The sequence below is a fragment of the Corythoichthys intestinalis genome, chromosome 5, assembly GCF_030265065.1.
Source record: "Corythoichthys intestinalis isolate RoL2023-P3 chromosome 5, ASM3026506v1, whole genome shotgun sequence".
NCBI classification, from domain to species: Eukaryota; Metazoa; Chordata; class Actinopteri; order Syngnathiformes; family Syngnathidae; genus Corythoichthys; species Corythoichthys intestinalis.
The window spans coordinates 55,121,354-55,142,976 of NC_080399.1; the positions used below are offsets into that span (position 1 = coordinate 55,121,354).

A 21,623-nucleotide genomic window follows, 5' to 3' on the forward strand; every position below is an offset into this window, starting at 1 on the left:
AGACAGGAACCCCAGAATTGAATTGAATTGAATGTGTACTATCGTATCGTTTTCACTCTGTATCGAACCGTATCGTTCTTAAACTGTATCGAATCGTATCGAATCGCTCGCCCTTAAAAATGTATCGTTTTTTAATGGAATTGTAACCTGTGTACCTAGATACATATCGAATTGGCTTCATGCCAGAGATTCCCAAACAATTTCAGAGTAATTGGAATTAAGTGTACACAAAAAGTCTGACATTTGAGTTCAACCCATGAAAAATGGAAACAAAGACATGCATTCATATTTATGTTGGTCGCACAGAAGTTTTTATTATATATTTTTAATAACTTAAAACAACACACAAAACCTCACCACAAAAATACATTTATTACAGCATCTTGATTCAACATGGACTTTGTCATGCATTTAAAAACAATATGCACATATGAAAAAAAAATCTGATAACTAAGGAGCTGCTGCAGTCAGTCAGTTGAAATATAAACTTTGTTTTCTTCGCCTTGAGTGCCATGCTCATGAATTGTTATGAGATAAATATCATATCTTAATATATTTCCGATCTCCAAACATTATACAGTGCTTTAAACAGAGGCACCACATTCTAAACAGCCCTGAACTAACTTTGCTTACTTTTTTTGCAATACACAAAATTTATATACTGTAGGTGCACTGTTACAAGTACAAAAAAATGTATTAAAGGAGGAACTACAGTAATTGGCCTCTGAAGCAGGTATCTACGACAGAGTATTAGGGTTAAAAAAAAAAAAATATATATATATATATACACATAGGGCTACGAGAATTAAGTCATACTATTAGTACAAGAATAAAGTTGCACTATTAGTATGAGAATAAAGTTGCAATATTACATTATGTAATATTTATGGATAAAAGTACTTTCTGTAGCGCTTCGCTGCCTCCGTTGGGATCAACAATATTGAGAGCATCTCGAGAGGCTGCGTTTTACAATCGGCTTCACACATAAGGAATCTTTTGGCTCAACTACGTCAATTTATAATCAATCGAAGGCTTTATACCAATACTACTTCCTAACGTCCTGCTAAGGTAAGCTAATTTACGTATATAGCAGCTAATTTAGCTAAATTAGCTGCACTGCATCCACACAAATAATGACTTTAAATTCTTATTAAAACTACGAATTTCTTTACATACTAATGTACAATTTTTTCCCTCATCCTAATAATACTTTATTCTCATAGTCCGATTTTTTCCTGATCTTTGGCTCGAATACTATGTCGGAGATTAATTGATGCTGATGCACCAAAAGATAAAGGATTTCCTTATTTATGAAACAGATTCTAAAATATAGATTCACGAGATGCACAATATCTTTCCCATTCAATAGTACGTTGCTAGCCGAAAGTATTGGCACCCCTGCAATTCTGTCAGTTAATGCTCAATTTCTCCCAGAAAATGATTGCAATTACAAATGCTTTGGCAGTAATATCTTCTTTTATTTTGATTGGCATGAAAAAACACAAAAGAGAATGAATGAAAAAACCATTTCTATCATTATCATTTTACACAAAACTCCAAAAAAGGGCCGGACAAAAGTATCGGCACCCTCAGCCTAATACCTTTAGACAAAATAACTGCGAACAACTGCTTCCAGTATCCATCAATGAGTTTCTTACAATGCTCTGCTAGAATTTTAGACCCTTCTTCTTTGGCCAACTGCTCCAGCTCTCTGAGATTTGAAGGGCGCCATTTTCAGATCTGTCCACAGGTGTTCTATGGGATTCAGGTCTAGACTTATTGCTGGTCACTTTAGAAGTCTCCAGTGCTTTCTCTCAAATCATTTTCTAGTACTTTTTGAAGTGTGTTTTGGGTAATTGTTATTCTGGAAGACCCATGACCTCTGAGGGAGACCCAGGTGTCTCACACTGGGCCCAACATTATACTGCAAAATTTGTTTGTAGTCTTCAGACTTCATAATGACATGCACACACGGTCACGCAGTCCGGTGCCAGAGGCAGCAAAGGAACCCCAAAACATCAGGGAACCTCTGCCATTTTTGACTGTGGGGACCGTGTTTTTTTCTTCGAAGGCCTCGTTTTCCCCCTGTAAACTCTATGTTGATGCCTTTTCCCAAAAAGCTCTACTTTTGTCTCATCTGACCAGAGAACATTCTTCCAAAACGTTTTTGGCTTTCTCTGGTAAGTTTTGGCAAACTCCAGCCTGGCTTTTTTAAGTCTCTGGGTCATAAGTGGGGTCTTCCTGGGTATCCTACCATAGAGTCCCTTTTCATTCAGACGCCGACGGATAGAACGGGTTGACACTGTTGTACCCTTGGACTGCAGACAGTTTGAACGTGTTTGGATGTTAGTCAAGGTTATTTATCCACCATCCGCACAATCTTTCGTTGAAATCTCTCTTCAATTTTTCTGTCCACATCTAGGGAAGTTAGCCACAGTGCCATGGGCTTTTCACTTATTGATGACACTGCGCACGGTAGACACAGGAACATTCAGGTCTTTGGAGATGGACTTGAGATTGCCCATGCTTCCTCACAATTTTGCCACCACCTGTCATGTGCCACAGGTAAATAACAGATGGTGTTACTTACACAAATTAGAGAAGCATCACATTTTCAAAGGGTGCCAATACTTTTGTCTGGCCCATTTTTGGAGTTTTATGTAAAATGAAAATGATATGTTTTTTTCCCATTCTCTTTTGTATTTTTTCATTGCAAGCAAAACAAATGAAGATAGAAGTTGGAGAGGAGAAATTGAGTATTATCTGACAGAATTGCAGAGGTGCCAGTACTTTTGGCCAGCAGTGTACATAAATTACATAGGTTTTCTATTATCCATATCTATATTTTAGCCAGGAGCTACTAGATGTAGATAAGCCAAAAGACTAAGTACTCCTTATTTTTTTAAACTGATTGTACAAGAGATCCTCTCAATATTTTTGATTTTAATGGGGGCTGTAAATTGCTACATAAAGCACATAGCAGCTAAATTAGCTACATTAGCAATACTATATCCATATATATTAAGCCATGTATTTATACAACTTCATTCTTGTACTAATGCCACTACGTTAATCTCGCAGTCCTATTTTAGTCTTTCTTTCCATCTTTGGCCCTAATACTCCGCCGTAAGTGTCAAATGTAAATCATCATGTACGGCACAAATAAAGACTGCAGTATTTAGATAAATGCTTCAAATAACATAATAATACATACTGTGACACACGGCAAAACAGGTGCTCAAAAACAAAACAAAACAACGCACATTAAAGCTGCCACATAGTGAGGTCAATATCACACCAGAAAGACCACACACACATACTGTAAAATAACCGGTATCCCAATCACTATTCCAGTTTTAAAGTGGCAAACTAATGGACTTAATTGAAAATATACATAGACTTATAAAAGAGTGCAATCGGGCAAAAAAACTCAAGGGTATTCTGTATGGCATGTGCAATGAAAATGTACTCATTAGTACACAAAAATTTGAAAATCGGCACGTACAATAGAAGTGGGTTGTTTCATGTTCAACTTCAGGTTTATACACATTAATGCACTTCAGGGATGACGGCCAGTACATTTATTGTTCATCGATGTACATATCTAGATTGAGTGTAGAACTTCATAATGTCCACCATCTGCCCAAGGACTGAGTCCTGATTAAGTTTGACATATCAATTCGCCCATTTAAATGCATCGTAAGGAGTATTCCAAAGCACATACTGTGCCTCCACTGTAAACTAACGCTACAGTAGTCTTACACTACTAGAGGACGACACAATGTTAATCCATCGATCTTCCTAAATCAACACTTTGTCTGTCCATATAAAGGCATAAATTAAACAACAAAAAACACTCAATTAGAGAGCAGATTGAATTCAAGGAAACTTTCCAAGAAGATATTTTGGTGATAGATTTAAGTTTTTAAATAATATAATCATAAGAGAATTCAGTCATGAATGAGAGTTTGAATATTGAATGTAGAAAATTCAAGGCAGTCTGAGACCAGTAGCCTCTCTCATACTATAGTCATTTGGTCATAGTATGAACTATTTGGTAAAAGTTCTGGATGATGACCGAGTGTAAAGGCGCTTTCACATTAGACCAAGAGGACAAGGGTCCGGCTGGAGAGCTACCTCGCAACAGCACTTGCAAATGACCTGTTGAAAAGGTTTAGCATTCACACTGCTTTCCGGGTAGCATCACGTGGACGAAAGGCGCACTCATTGATTGGACAAATAGAAGAGGAAATACTTTCCTCCTGGGATGGAAGGGAGCGTGGAGCGCTGCATAATGTAGGATAAATTAAGTTGCTCCCTCCCGACTCGATGCAGAGCGAACTGGAGTAAATAAAAAACTGCAAGGGGAAAAATTAAACAATGAAAGGGAACCGGGTGGTACCCCAAGTCACACAGGCGTGCAATCGCTCTCATTTGCATGCCTTTTTGGACTGTCAAATTGTTGCCACTTCCAGGAGAGCTAGATTCACGAAACGGCTGCTCCGAGAGGCTCCACCAGTCTCGGCCACTGTCACTCTCACACAGGAACAGCATGCAAAACACAACCACAACATTAGAACATTCTGTGTATCAAATGTAATTAAACCACAGAAGGGAATCCTGTGGTACCCAAAGTCGCAGAATCGCTCTCAATTTTGACTTTTTCAACTGTCAAATTGTTGCCACTTCCAGGAGAGCGAGACTCATGAAATGGATGCCCCGAGAGGTTCAGCCTGTCTCTCCATTGTCACTGTCAGGAACAGTATGCCAAACACAACCTCCAGAATAATATGTATCAAATGCAACTGCTTAGTGCAGCACAACAACATTTGGCCATGTTTAATCTTCTGTACTCTTGCCATTGTTGATTTTGGATAGCATGCGTACTGTACTTCCGCTTCCAAGGTTGCACTGCGTGTCGTGTCACAGCCTGGAGCATCATAGCTCCAGGCTGCGATGCTGCACGCAAAGTAGCAAAAGCCCACCCTGCTCCGGTTGCATTCACAAGCGAAGTAGGGTGCGCTTGAAGGGGCCCGAGACCCATGATTTTTGAGCGGACCAGAGTTTGTTTGTTTGGTCCAAACTACAATTCTGATGCACGTTCACATTTACAAAACGAGGTGGACTATCTGAGAAAAGGAACTCAAACAGTGCTACTGTGAAAGCACCCTAAACACCTTAAACATAACAATAAGCTACATTAATTGGGCAGTTTTACTGTTCTAGTAACTGATAACAAAACTTATTTGCTGTAACAGTCAGATCTAAATTATGTAAAATCCATACACTCCCTCACAATATGTTTAACTAGATGAAAGAACGGAGCATCCTTTATGCTATACAATAGGTTAGCAGTCTCTTGGTAACAGATAATTACTTAATACATTGAAATTTATCCCTAACACAATTGAATCTTAAAAATTGCATTTTTTTATCGGATAAATTGTTTTGTGACCGAAATTTCCTCTGTTTAGATGCTACTTATTTTTGTCTAAGAAATCTTTGACATTGCGCAGTACACTGTAAGGGAACATGAGGGTGAAAAGATAAATCAGTCAATGGTAGTAGCAGACGGGTTATTTGAGATTATTGCACTGTATACAAAACCTATGCTTAGCTGTATTGTTGCAACACAGAAAGATAGGCTTTTCAAACAAACAGTTGCTACACTTTACACATTTCTACACATTCAAGCGGCAGGAACAGCTGATTATGTTGTATTATTGCAAATACAGGGTGTATTTAGAAGAGCACAATCAAATTGGACGGACAGGCTTTTCTACAACCATGATACAGTTCAATACAGTAATCTGTATTACGTTTCAGGTGACATTGGTTAGGCATGGCTCATTTGAAGACTGAAGACTTTGAAATTCAGCGTGTCATCACTCTGCTGCCATTTTCTCGATATGGTCACTTAACAGCTTGTACTGTTCTGCAAAGATTTCATCGGTGATGTTATTTTAAATAATGATGGTATGTTTGTAAAAACACAGAATAGTTTAAATATGAGTAAATTTAGGCATCTAACCTCAATAGCGTGCAAACTCCAAATGAAGTTGGGGCATTGCATGAAACCTTAATAAACATTTAAAGTGCCCATGACAGCAAAAACCATGTTTATTTCATATTTCACGTGATATTTTATTCTCCTGAATGAAATGGGCTGCTTGGAGGTGTGTGTAAGCAATCGATTTATTTATTCAATTTTTTGAATCCCGCGCCATGAAAATGAGTGACTTCCTGGATTGAGGAAGAATGCTAATATGACCTCACCTGGGTTACCATCTCAGAATACATAGCATGCAGAAGGGCTGCGGATTCAGCCGATTATGCGGATTAATTTGTTTATTTTTCGCATCACGCCAGCCCAATGTTCTGCAGGCTTTTGTTGCTGCACCAGGGAGAGCCCTGTGAGCAATTTTGGGTTTCAAAAAGTTCCTGTTCACCGCGCGGAGCATGGCCAAAACAAGTTCGACAACTGTGGGACCAATGGACCGACGAGGAAGTGAGTAAACTACATGTTTTGTATTATGTCAAATACTGGGATCGTGGCACACTTTTTAATAAGGAGGTGGCTTGCATTTTGTGGGTGACAATACTCCCTGTCCACAGAGAAGGCCACACGGCCGATGACCGGCGGCTTGTCGCACACCCCCCTTAGACCTCGTCGCGTGTCTGCCAACATAGTGCTTACCTCGGCTTTGCCCCTAGTCAGCCCCCGACTCCGACGTCGGCCTGTTTGTCGTCTAAGAATGCGCTATTTTCATTCCCCTCTCTGCCTCTCCGCTGGAGCCGCAGCAAAACGGGGAGCCGTAACTTGCTCGCCGCTGGTTATTTTGATTTGCACCCCATCAGAAATTGCAAATTTGTGTTAAAAAAGTGGCCGCGAATACAGTAAACACTACAAACTTTCCTTAAATAAAGGAATATTTATTTAAATATGTTTAAATTACGTTTGATCATGGAGAAAAGTTCTCCTCAGACATCTCCTGCCATGTTAGCTGCACACAACAACTGCATGCCGCCGTCTCACTGTTTACGTCTTCGCCCTGTCGTTAAGCATGAATTTCCACCATATTCATGTTGAACATGTACGTTTAAGATGTTAATTGTTTATTTAGCACCTGTGGATAACTTTGAGAGTCCAACTGACTGTAAAAGACAGCTTATTTACCGCCACAACAGCTTTGGAAGCAAAATATTATAAGTGTGCAAAATTTGGCAGAACACCGGTGGCTGGCCGATCGGTAAAGACAATCAACACCGCCGCCGTGTGTGACATGAGTCGGGGTATTTTTGGGTGATTTTTTTGTTTTTTGTTTTCGAAAGGCGAGAAAAAGAATTGGACATGCCGCTCGGTTCAGGTTAGCAAGTTGGTTAGCTGTCACGCCTCCTGTTTTATTTACGGTCTTTTCTCTGTCTCTGAAGCCGGGGCAGGGAAATTGACAAAATCCGGACTAACTCCGGTGGCATAAAATACCGTTCGGGAGAGGAAGAAGTCAGCAGTTTTGACCATTATTCTTCACATAATAATGCTATTTAAGATTTTCTTTATATTGTCACAGGCACTTTAATAACTTTCAGTTTTTGGTGATTTTGGTGACACCAGTGGACAAAAGCGGTAGTTGTCTAATGGTAGACCACATTTCCCATGGAGACCTGTGCAAGAGGCGTTAAGTCCTGCTCTCTCGGTCACCTGCAGTCGGATTGAACTACATTTTCATTGGCTGTGCGAAAAATGAATAGAGATGAGGTAATGAATCCAGTTGTGGCTAAACAATATCATATGACAATGTAAGAAATGGGGAAAATGGTATGCCATAAAGCAGGCAGCAGATTTGAAGTTGTTGCGAGCTAGGTTTCCCACCATCCTCCTTGAAGTTGTATAATGCCAGTAAAAGTGATAAAACCCCCCTGGGCCGTGACAGAGGTGTCATTCAAGAATGAGAAGGGTGGTTTATGTCGATTCATAATTCGATCAGTGAGCATGAAAACACTAATTTCAAAATTTCAGAACAAACTCCTTACCGCACATTTCTGTGACGTCAGTATATGCGTTTGCTATTCCCGGAAGCTAGTAGAATGAGCGAAATACACAACGGGTGCAAGACTGAACTGGTCTGTAGGCGAGACTAACAAATTGCTGGAGATATTAAAAGATCTTAAAACAAAGACTTCATGGTAGAAAAATGAGAAAAATACACAAAATGACAATAGTATTTAATGTAGAAATGGAAAGAGTGACGTTTTGTTGACACGGATGTCAGTACCGTTTCTTCTTCTACTATTTCCAGAATCTTTGGTCAATTTACGGAGGTTAAAACGCTTTCTCCTAATCGGATTAATATTTTTAGTGTCCATGAAAAAAGTGCATCTGATCATGAATTTTTAATCTGAATGATAAAATGGCTTTGCTCGTAAGCGTTTTAATTTTTGTGTGTTTAAACACTATTTTCTCCATTATCAGAGGTCCAAGAAATTCACGATTTGCATATTTGAGCTACTGTCTTTTACATTGTCATTTATACAAGGTATTGTTTGTCCCCTTTAAAACAATGATTTTCAAATTCCATCCATTTTCCTCTGATTTAGTCAATACTCTATTTGACAACTTTGTCAGCAAAGTCCAACATTTTAAGAATACCTTTTCCGACCTTTCTTCCTTTGAAAATGTAACCCTTATCATGAAGTGACAACAAAAGATAGCCCAGAGTATTGAGTCAGTGAAAATGTACCTCAAGCAGTGTTGTTTTCGTCAACGATGACGATAACGAAAAAAATTTTCATGAGGATGACGCGATGAAAACGTGTCGTAGGAGACTAAAACATAATGAGATGGCTAGATATGCCATGTTGCTTAAGACTTTAAAGGTTTGTGCTGAGTGATCATCACACAATAAACTAATTTTCTTTCTTGGAAAAAAATTTACGTACAGTTCGTGGCGTCCAGGTGAGTTTAATTAACTGCAAATAATTTGCTTTTTTCCTGCTGTGTGTGTATCATGAAAATGGCGATATTCTTCAAGACTATGTGCTCGTCTGTCATCTTCATTCAAAATTGTTGGAAACCTTTTATTTATTTATGAATGGACTAAAACTTTATAGACTATAACATTTTGAGAATTGTTGACTAAAACTAGAGGAAATTTGAGTTGTTGTTGACTAAAACTTGACGAAGATGAACACATTTTGAAATGACTAAAATATGACTAATAAGTATATTAGTCCAAAGGACGAAGACTAAGACGAAAATTAAATTCCACCTACAAACCTTTAACAAATATAGTGTTCTTATACTTATTGAATGTTATTAAAAGGAAATTTGATGTAACACGATAGTAAACATGTCCCTTTTCTGGATCATGTTGCAGGCTAAACGTTACAAATCATCGTATTTTCAATTCACGTTCTGTGCAATGAACCAACTTCATTGGAATTAGAATGTATAAATTTAAATGTATTACCTTTATTCAGATTTCCAATTACAGCCTGCTTTTTCAGAAAATCATTGCACAGTTTTTTGCTGAGTCCAAATGCCAGCATGTTGTGAGTAAATGTCCTGGAAAACACACACACGCACAACAGCATTAACAATGGTTTCAGACAACAACAAAAAAGAAGACTATGAATGACTGACACTTCAAATTTCATATTTTCTGCGGTCTTTCCTGTTGCCAGGGGCATTTGATATTTAATTCATATGAATAAAAACCATTTTCCTACTGAATGTATGGCAACCGTTTTCAGTGGCGGATGAAGTACTCACTTTTTTACTTAAATAAAAGTACAAATACAGTGGCAAAAAATATTACTAGGGATGTCCCGTTCACATATTTTTGCACCCAAGTCACCTGATTTTGAGAATCTGCCGCTACAGAGTCCTGATCCGTTATTGGAATTTTTTTTTATCTATTTGAACAAAAGTTCCAAATTTGTTACAGTACTGTACTTTTTACAGTACTTCATCTTCCACTTTTTCTGGGAGTGTTGTGGAGTATAAAACATATATGTCTTTTGGCAATGCCATTATATTTCTGGATTTTTTTTTTTTTTTTTTTTTACTTTTTAGCCCTTAAAAAGTAATAAAAATATAAATTAGGCATGAATGAGATTGGAAAAAACTCAATACGATTTGTTGGGGGTTTGCGATATCAAAACTAGAAGAATTTTTACCAGTTCACTTCAATAGCTCTGTTTGGGATAGGCCTGAATGATACTGGAAAAAAGTCAACATTGCAATGTACAGTATATTGCCAAGGCTCCACACTTACTTTTTGCATTGGTGCTTAAGGTGCACCGACACAAAATATAGGAACACCCACATTTTTCATTGGATCACCTTTAACAACTTTAACTTTTAATCATTCACCATAACATTCATATAATTCATATGAGTGAGTCCACTCAAATTCGCTCACGCTTTGACGCTCACGCTGCCGAAAACAGCCTTTCACTTAGGCAATGAGTGAGTTGGCACAGCACACTTCAGTGCTTTACTTCAGCACACACAAGTTTAACCATGTTTAACATTTTCTGCCTTTGATCATAGAGCTATCGAGGCTTCTCAGATCATAGCGCTGAAATTCAACAGCACTTGAGCCTATGCACTCATGTGATGAAAAGACAAACATTTACAGAGGCATTTCTGACTAATTACCAAATGGGCCATGTTCACAGATTTAGCATAGACGTTTAATGAAACTAAATCCATATCAAATTTCCACGTTTTTGATACTTGAAGACAAAAATAGGACAAAGGGCAATTTCCTTACCCCAGCTGCCCAAAGGCAATGTTCTCATCCATTTTGGAAGTGTCGTCCCTTTCCTCCTGGGTCATGTGGCACCATTTCTCACTGTTAACAGAAAAACTTTTATTTCCATAAAAAAAAAAAAAAAAAAAAAAAACAGTACCAGTATACCAGTAGTAGGAGTCAATGGCAGACAGCACATCTAGCAAGCCCAAGCCGGATTTCAGCTGGATTTGTGAAAAAGTACCAAAGCTGTACCGCATACAAACAGGAAGGATTGTCTCAGGAGTTATTTGTTTGAAGATTCAAGGTAATTATATTTTTCGTACCATGTATGCATTTTTAAACGTGAAAAAAAAAAATTGGAGAAATTAGCCGCTACTGCATTGGCATCATAGTTCGCCATATTTACGTAAATTAAACGCTAACTGTACGATTTGTTTTGCTTCTAACCAAGACTCGAGACTGTTTTACGTCCATATCTATGAAGAATTCGGGAATTTAAGCATTTATTCATTAGAATTTTCACCAGAAAAGCTCTGTTTACGTCAGGCGGCCACGAGCTACATTTACTAACAGACTAGCATTTTATTTCGACATATTTACATTAAAATAAACTCTACCTGCACGTTTTTTTTTTTTTTGCTTTTAACCAAGAATCAAGACTGTTTTACGTCCATATCTATAAAGAATTGTTTTGTTGTTGTTATTTTTTCATGTTTTATTTTATGTAACATTTCAAACTAATAAATTTCAGTGAAACACCATGGGGCAGAAGTGTTGGGTTGTGGGCTGCAAGACCTGTCCCATAAGGCAGCCATCCAGGAGCAGGCAACCTTGGGGACCCCTTTCAGTCTCCATAAATTCTGGTCCTTAAAGGCGAAAGCTGGTCCTACACGAACCCCTACGCCAACGGCAACAAGCAGATCTTAGTCTACTTTGACCCAGTGCACCTTTGGAAGAACATCTACAGCAGCTTCCACAACAACGGCTGTATGGTGCTGCACAGGTGTCCTGGGGCTGAAGTAAGTGGCCAGCATTATTCACTTTATTAAAAAGATGAATCGAAACACCTATCTTTCTAAAACAACCATGTTTTTTAGGAGCCTAAGAGGATCTGGATGGCCCGATTCTCGAGCCAGAAGGTGCTGGCCAGGAGGGAGACCTACAAGTCTGTCAAGGCCGGCTACAAGTTGACCCAGAAGGTGCTGGCGCGCTCTTCGATTGAGAAGCAGAGCGTCGGGCTTATCATGGTGGTCGTCAAACCCAACATGGTGGCTGAGCTGAGGCTCCTTGCCATGACCACAGGCAAGGAAGAACACGGGGACACACAGGGCCGACATCTCGGAGATGTTCCAGAGGACAAGGGAGAGCTGGAGATGGGCCGGGCTGTCCTCAAGCGGCCACACGGCGTCCTTCGGAATGTCGCTGTGGGACTCGCCAATATGCAGGAAGCACAAGAGCACCGGCTGGAGTTCCTGGCGGTCCCTCTTTAACTGTTTTGGTGCAAACTTCTTCAACGATATGACTTCAGAAGCGAGAAAGAAAAAGGCCTTGGAGTGGCCGGCCGCCAGGAAAAGGAGCAGAGTCGAGGAGGGCAGAAAGGAGAAGGCGAGGAATAGGGACTGGTATAAGTCGAGGAAGCTGACTAAAACGCAAGGCATAGAAAAAGGCTATGTGATTGTTGAAAGACGAGGCTCACATCCTGGTAACACCGCATCGAATATATGCCCTGCCTGAATTATAGGACTAACACATATTCATTTTATATTTACCATTATTTCCCGCACAATTTTCCCCCCCAAAATAAACTTGTAAAATCATGGGTGCGCATTATTCACGGGTACATGGATGGAGTCAGAAATATACGTATATATTACATACAGTGCCCTCCATAATTATTGGCACCCCTGGTTAAGATGTGTTTTTTAGCTTCTAATATATATTTTTTTCTAAATAATATGGGACTTTAATGGAAAAAACAAAACAGCACCAGATCTTCTCCTATAATGTAACACAAGATGGGAAAAGACAGAAAGAGGGATCTTCTGCCATTCCTCTTTGCAGAATCTTTCTAAATCATCCAGAGACCTGGGTCCTCTCCTCTGTACTCTCCTCTTCAGCTCACCCCACAGGTTTTCAATGGGGTTGAGGGTCTGGGGACTGAGATGGCCATGGGAGGAGCTTGATTTTGTGTCTGGTGAACACTTTCTGTGTAGATTTGGCCATATGTTTAGGGTCATTGTCTTGCTGAAAGACCCAGTGACGACCCATCTTCAGCTTTCGGGCAGAGGGCAACAGATTTTGATTTAAAATGTCCTGGTATTCCAAAGCATTCATGATGCCATGCACCATAACAAGGTTCCCAGGGCCTTTGGAAGCGAAACAGCATCACTGACCCACCCCCATAATTATGGACGGCACTGAATACATCTAAAGACAGATTTTTTTTTATTATCAAGGCCATGTTGTGTTGAAGAAAACGTATCGGCGATCCGTTGCCGACCGTTACAGTACATGACGGCACCATTTTGTTTCGGTAATACCACACTGGTCGAATTATTTCGTCTGTGTTAAATTCTGCTTTTTTCACTCTTCATAAAGCACAGAATTTAGTTTCTCATTTGAGTCAACGTTTATTGCAACTCTGACCATAACAAACGTAACACAACACAGAGTTCCTGTGTCCGTCAACTATATCTGTCCCTCGGGAAACTCAAACCCAAATAACAACAGTTATTCTTGTTACAGTCCGCAGTGATGCGCTTTTTCCGTTTTCCGACTTCAGTCCCCACTTTTATTTTACCGTATCAATCCATGGAACAAACATTAATTCATTCAGCAAGTTATACAGCAGCCTTTAAAAGTCACACCTGTTTTGTTTTCTCCTAGATTCTGGTAAGTTGGATAAGTTGTCAAATCATAGTATTACTATAAATATTGTCAGTTTATGGTAATGTTTTGAACTACCAATGTGCTATGCTTGTGCTGTGTTTCACCAGTCAGTAAAATTACATTTCTGTATCTGTACACGAGCTCTGTTTTCTTGTATTCTTCTATTTATTGGTGCTAAAATTAGGGCGCGCGTTATAGACGGGTACAATAATTTTCCATAGATTTTACAAGTAAATTTGGGGTGCGCATTATACACCGGTGCGCCTTATATTCGGGAAATTACGGTATGTTTATTCAGGTTTCATACTTTATACTTGCAAGTCACTTTTGAGATTTTAACTTATCTTATCCTGCACTGTAAAGGGAAATGCTCCACATTTTCATCGTACAACTGTATAATGACAATAAAGGGCTATTCTATTCTATAATACATTTTATATGCAATCACAACTTATTGATAATCTATTTATAAATTTTCTATAATTGATTCTGCATATTTTCCTCAAGTATTAAGTTTCTGATGTGAAAATTGAGTGATTTATTGGACGTTGAAAACTTGTAGTAAATAAAAAAAAATTGTTGCTATTTCGGGCAAAAACCTATATATGTTAAATACTGCTATTGATCCTGAAAATATACGTGATTATCTCTGCATTTGGGGATTTTTGTGTATTTAGTGTAAAATCTGAGAATTTTATAGCCATTTTAAGTTTTGTTATACTTACTGTATATAAAAAATAATCAGGATTTTATATGGGAATGACTGAATTTTTTGATGCCGCTGCTCATGGAGACTCATATATGGCTAATGTAAGTGCCTGTTTTGGTTTTAGGTCGGGAGCAGCTTTGGTTTTGAAAATATTTGAATTTGAAGTTTTTGAAAATAGGTCCCCTACGGATCGGCTCTGTGCCCCGTGTCATGTCAATATATTAAGAAGTCTATGGACAGGCCAAGGAAGTATGTCAAACAATAACCCCTTTCGCACTAATCAGTTACGTAGTTTCGTAGATCTACGTAAATACAACATAACGGACATGGCGAGTTTCGTTTCAACAGGCCGCACAAAAACAAGAGCGTGGGGAGTGTGCCGCTGACTTCAGCCACAGTGATTGAGACACCCCCCCCCCCCAACGTGACAGTGACGTATTATTCATTATTCAGTGGCAGTGATGCATTATTTATGCTCCAACTGAAGATGCAAACACAAAAAAATGGAGAACAGAGAAGCCACAGGGCTAATAGTTTTCATGTTGTTAATGTTGCATGCACTAACATTTCCAGCAGCAGGAGGGGCAGTTGGCTCTACCAAGCAAATCATACGGTTGCTGTGAACTCCCCGAAAAGACTGTCGAGGATTAGGCCCTGAAAGCCTTCTTGGAACTACACAGTTCCTTTATTGTGGAAACACAACTTTTTCTTTAGTTCTAGCAACTAAACCATTCAACGAACTGCCAAGGGTTCCTGCAGAGCAAAATGGGCTCTTATCACCATTTAACACAGCTTGGAAAAACCTAGAAAACCTGAAACCTGAAAAAAAGCAGAAGTATTTGCACCCCTTGTGGTTTTGCAAGTTCACCCACTTCAAAAATCGGTAGAGGTCATAGATGCATTTTCACTTATAGAAACATAATCGGGGAAAAAAATCCGGAACTCACATTGTATGATTTTTCAATAGTTTATTTGTAATTTACTGGGGTTCATAAGTATTTGTACTCCTGAGAAAATCAGTGCTAATATTTAGTGCAAAAGCCTTTGTTTGCAATTACAGAGGTCAGACGCTTACTGTAGTTTTTCACCAGGTTTTCATTCATTCATTTGTTTATTTCAGGCCATGGTTTTCCTTGTCAAGACAGCAAGTATATACAGCTCATATAAACATATAAAAAAAGAGCAGCAAAACTAAGTAGCACAGCATCAACTACATGCCTGAAATGGAGTGGGAAGAAGAAAACTTATTTAATCCCACCCCTATTCTCATCTAATTAGGAACTAACAATTTTCTTGCTACTTCCTTCCAAAAATGTAGGCAACCAAAATCAGTTCAAACAGTTATGTACAATTTCATTTTTGTAACAAATGTTCATGTTCATGTTCAGTTTTCATATGAAAACTGGGATTTTGGCCCATTCCTCCACACACATTTTCTCTAGATCTGTCAGGTTCTGGGGCCGTCTTTGAGAAACACAAAGTTTCAGCTCAATCCAAAGATTTTCTATTGGATTGAGGTCTGGAGACTGGCTAGGCCACTCCAGAACCTTGATATGCTTTTTACGCAGCCACTCCTTGGTCAGCTTGGCTGATCGTTGTCATGTTGGAAGATCCAGCCTCGACTCGTCTTCAAGTCTCTGACTGAGGGAAGGAGGTTGTGGCTCAAAATCTGACGATACATTTCACCATTCATGCTCTGCTTTATACAGTATAGTCGTCTTGTCCCCTTTGCCAAAAAGCAGCACCAAAGCATGAGGTTTCCAACCCCATATTTCACAGTGGGGATGGCTTTGTTAGGATTGTACTCATCCTTCTTTTTCCTCCACACACGACAAGTACAGTTTTCACCAAAAAGTTCTACTTTGGTCTCATCTGACCACATGACTTTCTCCCATAACCCCTCTGAATCATTCAGATGGTCCCTGGCAAACTTTAGACGGGCCTTCATGTGTACTGGCTTCAACAGGGGAACCTTCTGAGAAATGCATGATTTTAAACCATTGCATCGTAGTGTTCTACTGACATTAGCCTTTAAAACTGTGCATCGTTCTCTTCAGGTCATTGACCAGGTCCTGTCGTGTAATTCTAGGCTGAGCCCTCACTTTTCTCATCATGAGTGATGCCCCACAAGGAGAGATTTTACATGGAGCCCAGTCTGAGGTAGATTATCAGTCATGTTTAGCCTTTTCCATTTTCTAACAATTGCTGCAACTGTTGATTTATTCTCACTAAGCTGCTTTCCAATTGTCCCATAGTCTTTTCCAGCTTTGTGGCGCTCAACAATTTTTTCTCTGGTGTCTTTCGAAAGCTCTCTGGTCTTGCCCATGGTAGCAGTTGGATTATGACTGACTGTGGGGTGCAGAGGTTACGATACTGAGCTCAAATGGGTAGTGGGTGGGTTGTTACCCATGGGATAAGGGTGGATTTTTTAAGGTACACTGACAACTCTTTGAGTGTCATAATTATTGCTGATTCTCGGGGTACAAATACTTATGAACCCCAGTAAATTTAAAAAAAATATTGAAAAACCATACAATGAGAGTTCCGGAATTTTCTTTTTTATAGATTATGTCTCTATAAGATGAAATGCATTTATGATTGAAATTTCAGACCTCGACCTATTTTCTAAGTGGGTGAACTTGCAAAATCACAAGGTGTGCAAATACTTCTGCTTGTCACTGTAGCTAAAATATGATCCGTGCCACCCATCCCTTTAACTTTCAAGTATTACAAGGTTTAATTAATACATTAAAAAAAAAAAAAAAAAAAACAGGAAATGAATAAAATAGCCTGGCAGACGTCTATACACATCCACAGTGTTAAGTGCGGATGGACTTTTATGCATGTATTATTTTACTATACCGCTTCTTCCTGGGATGGGAGTATAACTGATGCGTATGTGTCAGCTGACAGTTATGGTCCAGTGGACACATTTTCCATTACTACTACTAACTACTAATTATGTAGTTAAGTCAGTGTGGAAAGTAAAATTATCGCTTGGGTAATATGAGATTTGTGTCATTTTACCACGCGACTCCTCGATACAAGCTGAGAACAAAATTTTTTCATTCAATCATTTTCCGAGCCGGCTATTCTCACAAGGGGCACAGGGAAGCTAAAGCGCATCTCAGGTAACAATGGGCAGTAGGCTGGGCACACCCTGAATTGGTTCGTAGCCAATAGCGCAGGGCACAAAGAAAACAACAACCATTCAAGTCTACCCTCACAGCTAGGGACGATATGGTGTGATCAATCAGCCTAACATGCATGCTTTTGGGATGTGGGAGGAAACCAGAGTACCCAGAGAAACGCCATGCAGACACGGGAAGAACATGCAAACTCAACACAGGAAGGCCAGCGCTCGGGACTGAACCCATTGATCTGAGAACTGTGTGGCAGACGTGATAACCATTCATTCACACTGGAAGCAGAGAAGAACATAAACCCCTCAAATATTGGGTCATCATTGTGAAACATTATTAAATACTCCACACACCACTCAAAAGAGGGCATTTGGGTGATATTTCCAGATCAACCTAAAACACACTACAGTGGAACCTCATGATACGACCACATAAACGGAGTTTTTCATGATACCAGCATTGTCACGAGAGAAAATATCTCTCATTATGCGAGCAAATTTTCATGATAAAAGCCAAATCCAGAAAAGCCTCTCCCTCGCTTGGCCCGTCCGAGTGCATGTGGCATGCGAGCTCTCCCTATTACTTCATACCTGTCAACCCGAGGCCGATGGCAATTTTACAAATAGTGACGTATGCCCTTACAAATTTGTGAGTATATCTTACAACGTTGTATATAGCGTGCAATATGAAACAAAAATAAAACTCAATTTTTAAAATAATATGAATCTATTGGTAATATTGTAACATATAACCTGGTGCAATCAAAGAACAATTAATATCTTCAGCTACATCATGATTACTAAAATTTAACAGTGACTTTTGTTATAACTGCATGTAGCACTTTTGGCAATTTGTATCATTTCTTTTGATGGCTACACTTCATGGCACTTCAGCTCTTAATTCAGTTTGACTTGAAGGTAGTTCGTTAGTGTGTCCAATTATAAATTAAAAAGGTCAATTGATAAAATTAACTTACAGATGCAATCTTTGAGTCAGGGAACATTTCTTTTGCTAATTCTGAGAAGTGATCAACAATAGTTACAGGCAAATTGCGCTCGGGAATAAATTGGCAGAGTAAAATCTCCGCTTTCGTCACTTTTCATTCTGCAGACTTCATCTTTATGACCAGTGCTGTTAATCTTACTTTTCAAAAGTAATTAATTACACTTACAAATTGCTTCTCCCAAAAAGTAATTGAGTTAGTAACTCACTTACCTGAATGTAAGAGTAATTAGTTACTTGGCAAAGTAACTGGTGTTACCTTTCATGTTTTTTTTCATGTGAAAGTTTTAAAACCGTTTCATCATTTAAAGATAGATTCAAGCCAAGATTTTGCCGATTTAGGAGTATTTTAGATCAAAAGTTACTTAGGTTGCTAGGAAGGTTCACTACAACAGAGCCTTTCTGAGAAGTCTACTGCTTTAAAATGGCGGCTGTTTACGAACGCCACTGAGTGTCATTTAGCATGTAGTTCTATATGCATGTGATATCTAGGCGTAGATTGTAGGCTGTCGGCTACAGTCAGGAAATATTGGAGCCACCTAGCCTAGCATCGCGTTTGCTACAGCGTCACAACACTCTTCTCTCTCCATGTCTGACTTTTCTCGCGTCATTCAACCAACATAGTAACGCACATTGTCTCATTGCTGAAACGGTGACAAAATCCGAACGGAGAAAAAAAAAGTAAGACGTACAGATTTTGAACGTATGGCGTACACGTTTAAAAATCAGTGCTCACTTGTACAAATTACACTGAAACCGTACAACTTTCCAGGTATGTTGCTTCGTCTCTCCAAGAGTCTGTCATGCCATGTCATTTCCTGTTTTATTTTGAAAGCTTCACCCTCCTTGTGTCTGCGTACTTGCCCTTCCTCTGGTCACCTAATCACCTATTGTTTCCACCTGTTCCACATTAACCCCTGTGTATATATTGCCTTAGTTTCCCTTGTCTAGTGCAGAAGTGTCTTTCGTCCAAGGTCAGTCACGTCAGCCTCTCGTCATAGCCTACCGTCATAGTCTATTGCAGTTCTACTGAATGTTATCCTCCATTGGAGCGCTTTGTGTTTGAATTTTTTCATCTTCGCTATCTTGGCTTTTTCCTCCATTAGGAGCGTTTTGTGTTTTTGCCCTTTCCTCCCTTATGGAGTGCTTTTTTGTTTGAACCCTGATCGTGGTTGCTTTGACTTATTCCTCCATTGGAGAGTTTTTTTGTTTGTACATTTTTCTCATTCCCGCATGTCAGCGGAAGAACCTGTTTTCAAAATAAAAGTTTTTGCCTGAACCTCCGCAGCTGAGTCCGCCTCGTCATCCAGGTCTGACAGAACACTTCTGCCAGAAATGGACCCAGCGGAGGCCCCCGAATTGTTTGCCACTCTCCGAGAGCAATCTGCTCGTCTCACCCGCCAGGAGGACTTCCAAGCCACGATGGCGGCATAGCTGGTCCAAATGAACAATCAGCTGATGGAGCTCACAGCCCGGCTACTCCCAGCACAACCAGCTTCCGTTTCCAATAAGCCTGACTGCCGCCCTCCTGTTTCTTCCTCCCTGGTTCCTGGAAGAGGACCAAGGTTGGCGCCGCCAGAACGATTCTGCGGGGACCCAGGTACTAGCCAAGCTTTCATCACGGAATGCAGTATGCACTTTGACTGTTCTCCCCACGAGTTCACCACTGACCGCTCTCGCATTGCCTTCATGGTGTCCCATATGTCGGGACGGGCCCGAGCCTGGGCCATGGCTGAGTGGGAGCGTGATTCGTATTCGTGCCATAACTTGTCCTCATTCATAGATACCCTAAAGACCACTTTTGACCCAGTGTGTTCCGAAAGAGACCGAGCACGAGAGCTCAGCAGCCTGCGTCAGGGTAAAGCCTCGGTCAATGACTATGCCATCCGGTTCCGTACCCTGGCCGCAGGTTGCGGCTGGTGCCACACTGCACTCTATGATACCTTTTTTAAGGGGCTCTCCTCCACTATCCGGGATCGCCTTGTGCCACTCGACCTCCCGGAGGGGTTAGACAACCTCATCGCCCTCGCCATACGCACCGACCATCGCCTTGAGGAGTTGAGCAGGACCCGGCCTATCCAAGCTGTGAGACCACCTCCCCAGTCGCTGGAGCAGACAGGACCTCGTCGTACCCACACCCTGCCGGCCTCACCTCCTAGGGATCCTAACGACCCCATACCCATGCAGCTTGGTCCCACATGCACCTCCCCTGAGGAACGTAAGCGCCGACAACTACAGGGGCTATGCTTCTACTACGGGAGCTCGGGACACTTTGTGGCAGGTTGCACCACTCGCAGACCCAGGCCCAGCCATAGCAGTCAACCAGCGAGCCCCACCCACCGCTCAACGACCACGGTCCAGGTAAAGCACAGAGCTTTGTCACATGCACTCGCTGCCCTGATAGACTCCGGCGCAGACGACTGTCTGATGCCTCGGGGGGTTTGCCATCTCATGGGCCTTCGTGCTATCCCTCTCGATCGGCCCCTGGTGGCCAGATCTCTCAATGGTGAAAAACTGTTTTCTATCACCCACTCATGCGAGCCCTTAGAAGTCACTGTTCAAGGACACACTGAGACAATGTCTTTCCATTTGTTTTCTGCCCAAGCCCAGACACTGGTGTTAGGTCTTTCGTGGCTCCGCAAACACCAACCTCATATTGATTGGAACTCTGGCTCTGTACTGGGGTGGGGTGCGGACTGTAAGGAACGTTGTCTAGGAGAAAAGAACCCTGGGGTCAAAGGTCATGTTAATGGTGAGACCGCAATTAACAAGTTTTCTCTCTCTGTCACTCCAGAATCAGAAATCAACTTGAGCACCATCCCAGAGTGCTATCACCATTTACGCCAGGTTTTCGACAAGACCCGAGCCCAGTCTCTGCCACCTCACCGTCCCTATGACTGTGCTATTGACCTTATCCCAGGCTCCACTATCCCCAGGGGGCGCCTTTATCCGATTTCCGGTCCTGAAAAAGTCGCCATGCGTGAATACATTCAAGCTTCCCTGAAAGCAGGGCTCATCCGTCATTCCTCGTCCGCTGCTGGGGCGGGCTTCTTTTTTGTAAGAAAGAAGGATGGATCACTCCGTCCCACCATAGACTACCGCCAGCTCAATGACATCACCATT

At 40.6% G+C, this 21,623-nt stretch overlaps 1 protein-coding gene across 2 annotated transcripts in view; it reads right to left on the reverse strand.

Annotated features, from left to right (window-relative positions):
• Positions 1 to 274: 274 nt before the first annotated feature.
• The window catches only part of kiaa0513 (KIAA0513 ortholog), a 53,737-nt gene continuing 32,388 nt past the window's right edge, over positions 275 to 21,623 (reverse strand). For both annotated transcript variants that reach the window (XM_057836453.1, XM_057836452.1), the window contains 3 exons: positions 10,776 to 10,856; positions 9,468 to 9,562; positions 275 to 5,935 (listed from right to left, as the gene is read on the reverse strand). In XM_057836453.1, coding sequence (XP_057692436.1) covers positions 5,886 to 5,935; positions 9,468 to 9,562; positions 10,776 to 10,856 — 226 coding nt within the window. In that variant the 3' untranslated portion in view covers positions 275 to 5,885. The remainder of the gene's footprint in view (positions 5,936 to 9,467; positions 9,563 to 10,775; positions 10,857 to 21,623) is intronic.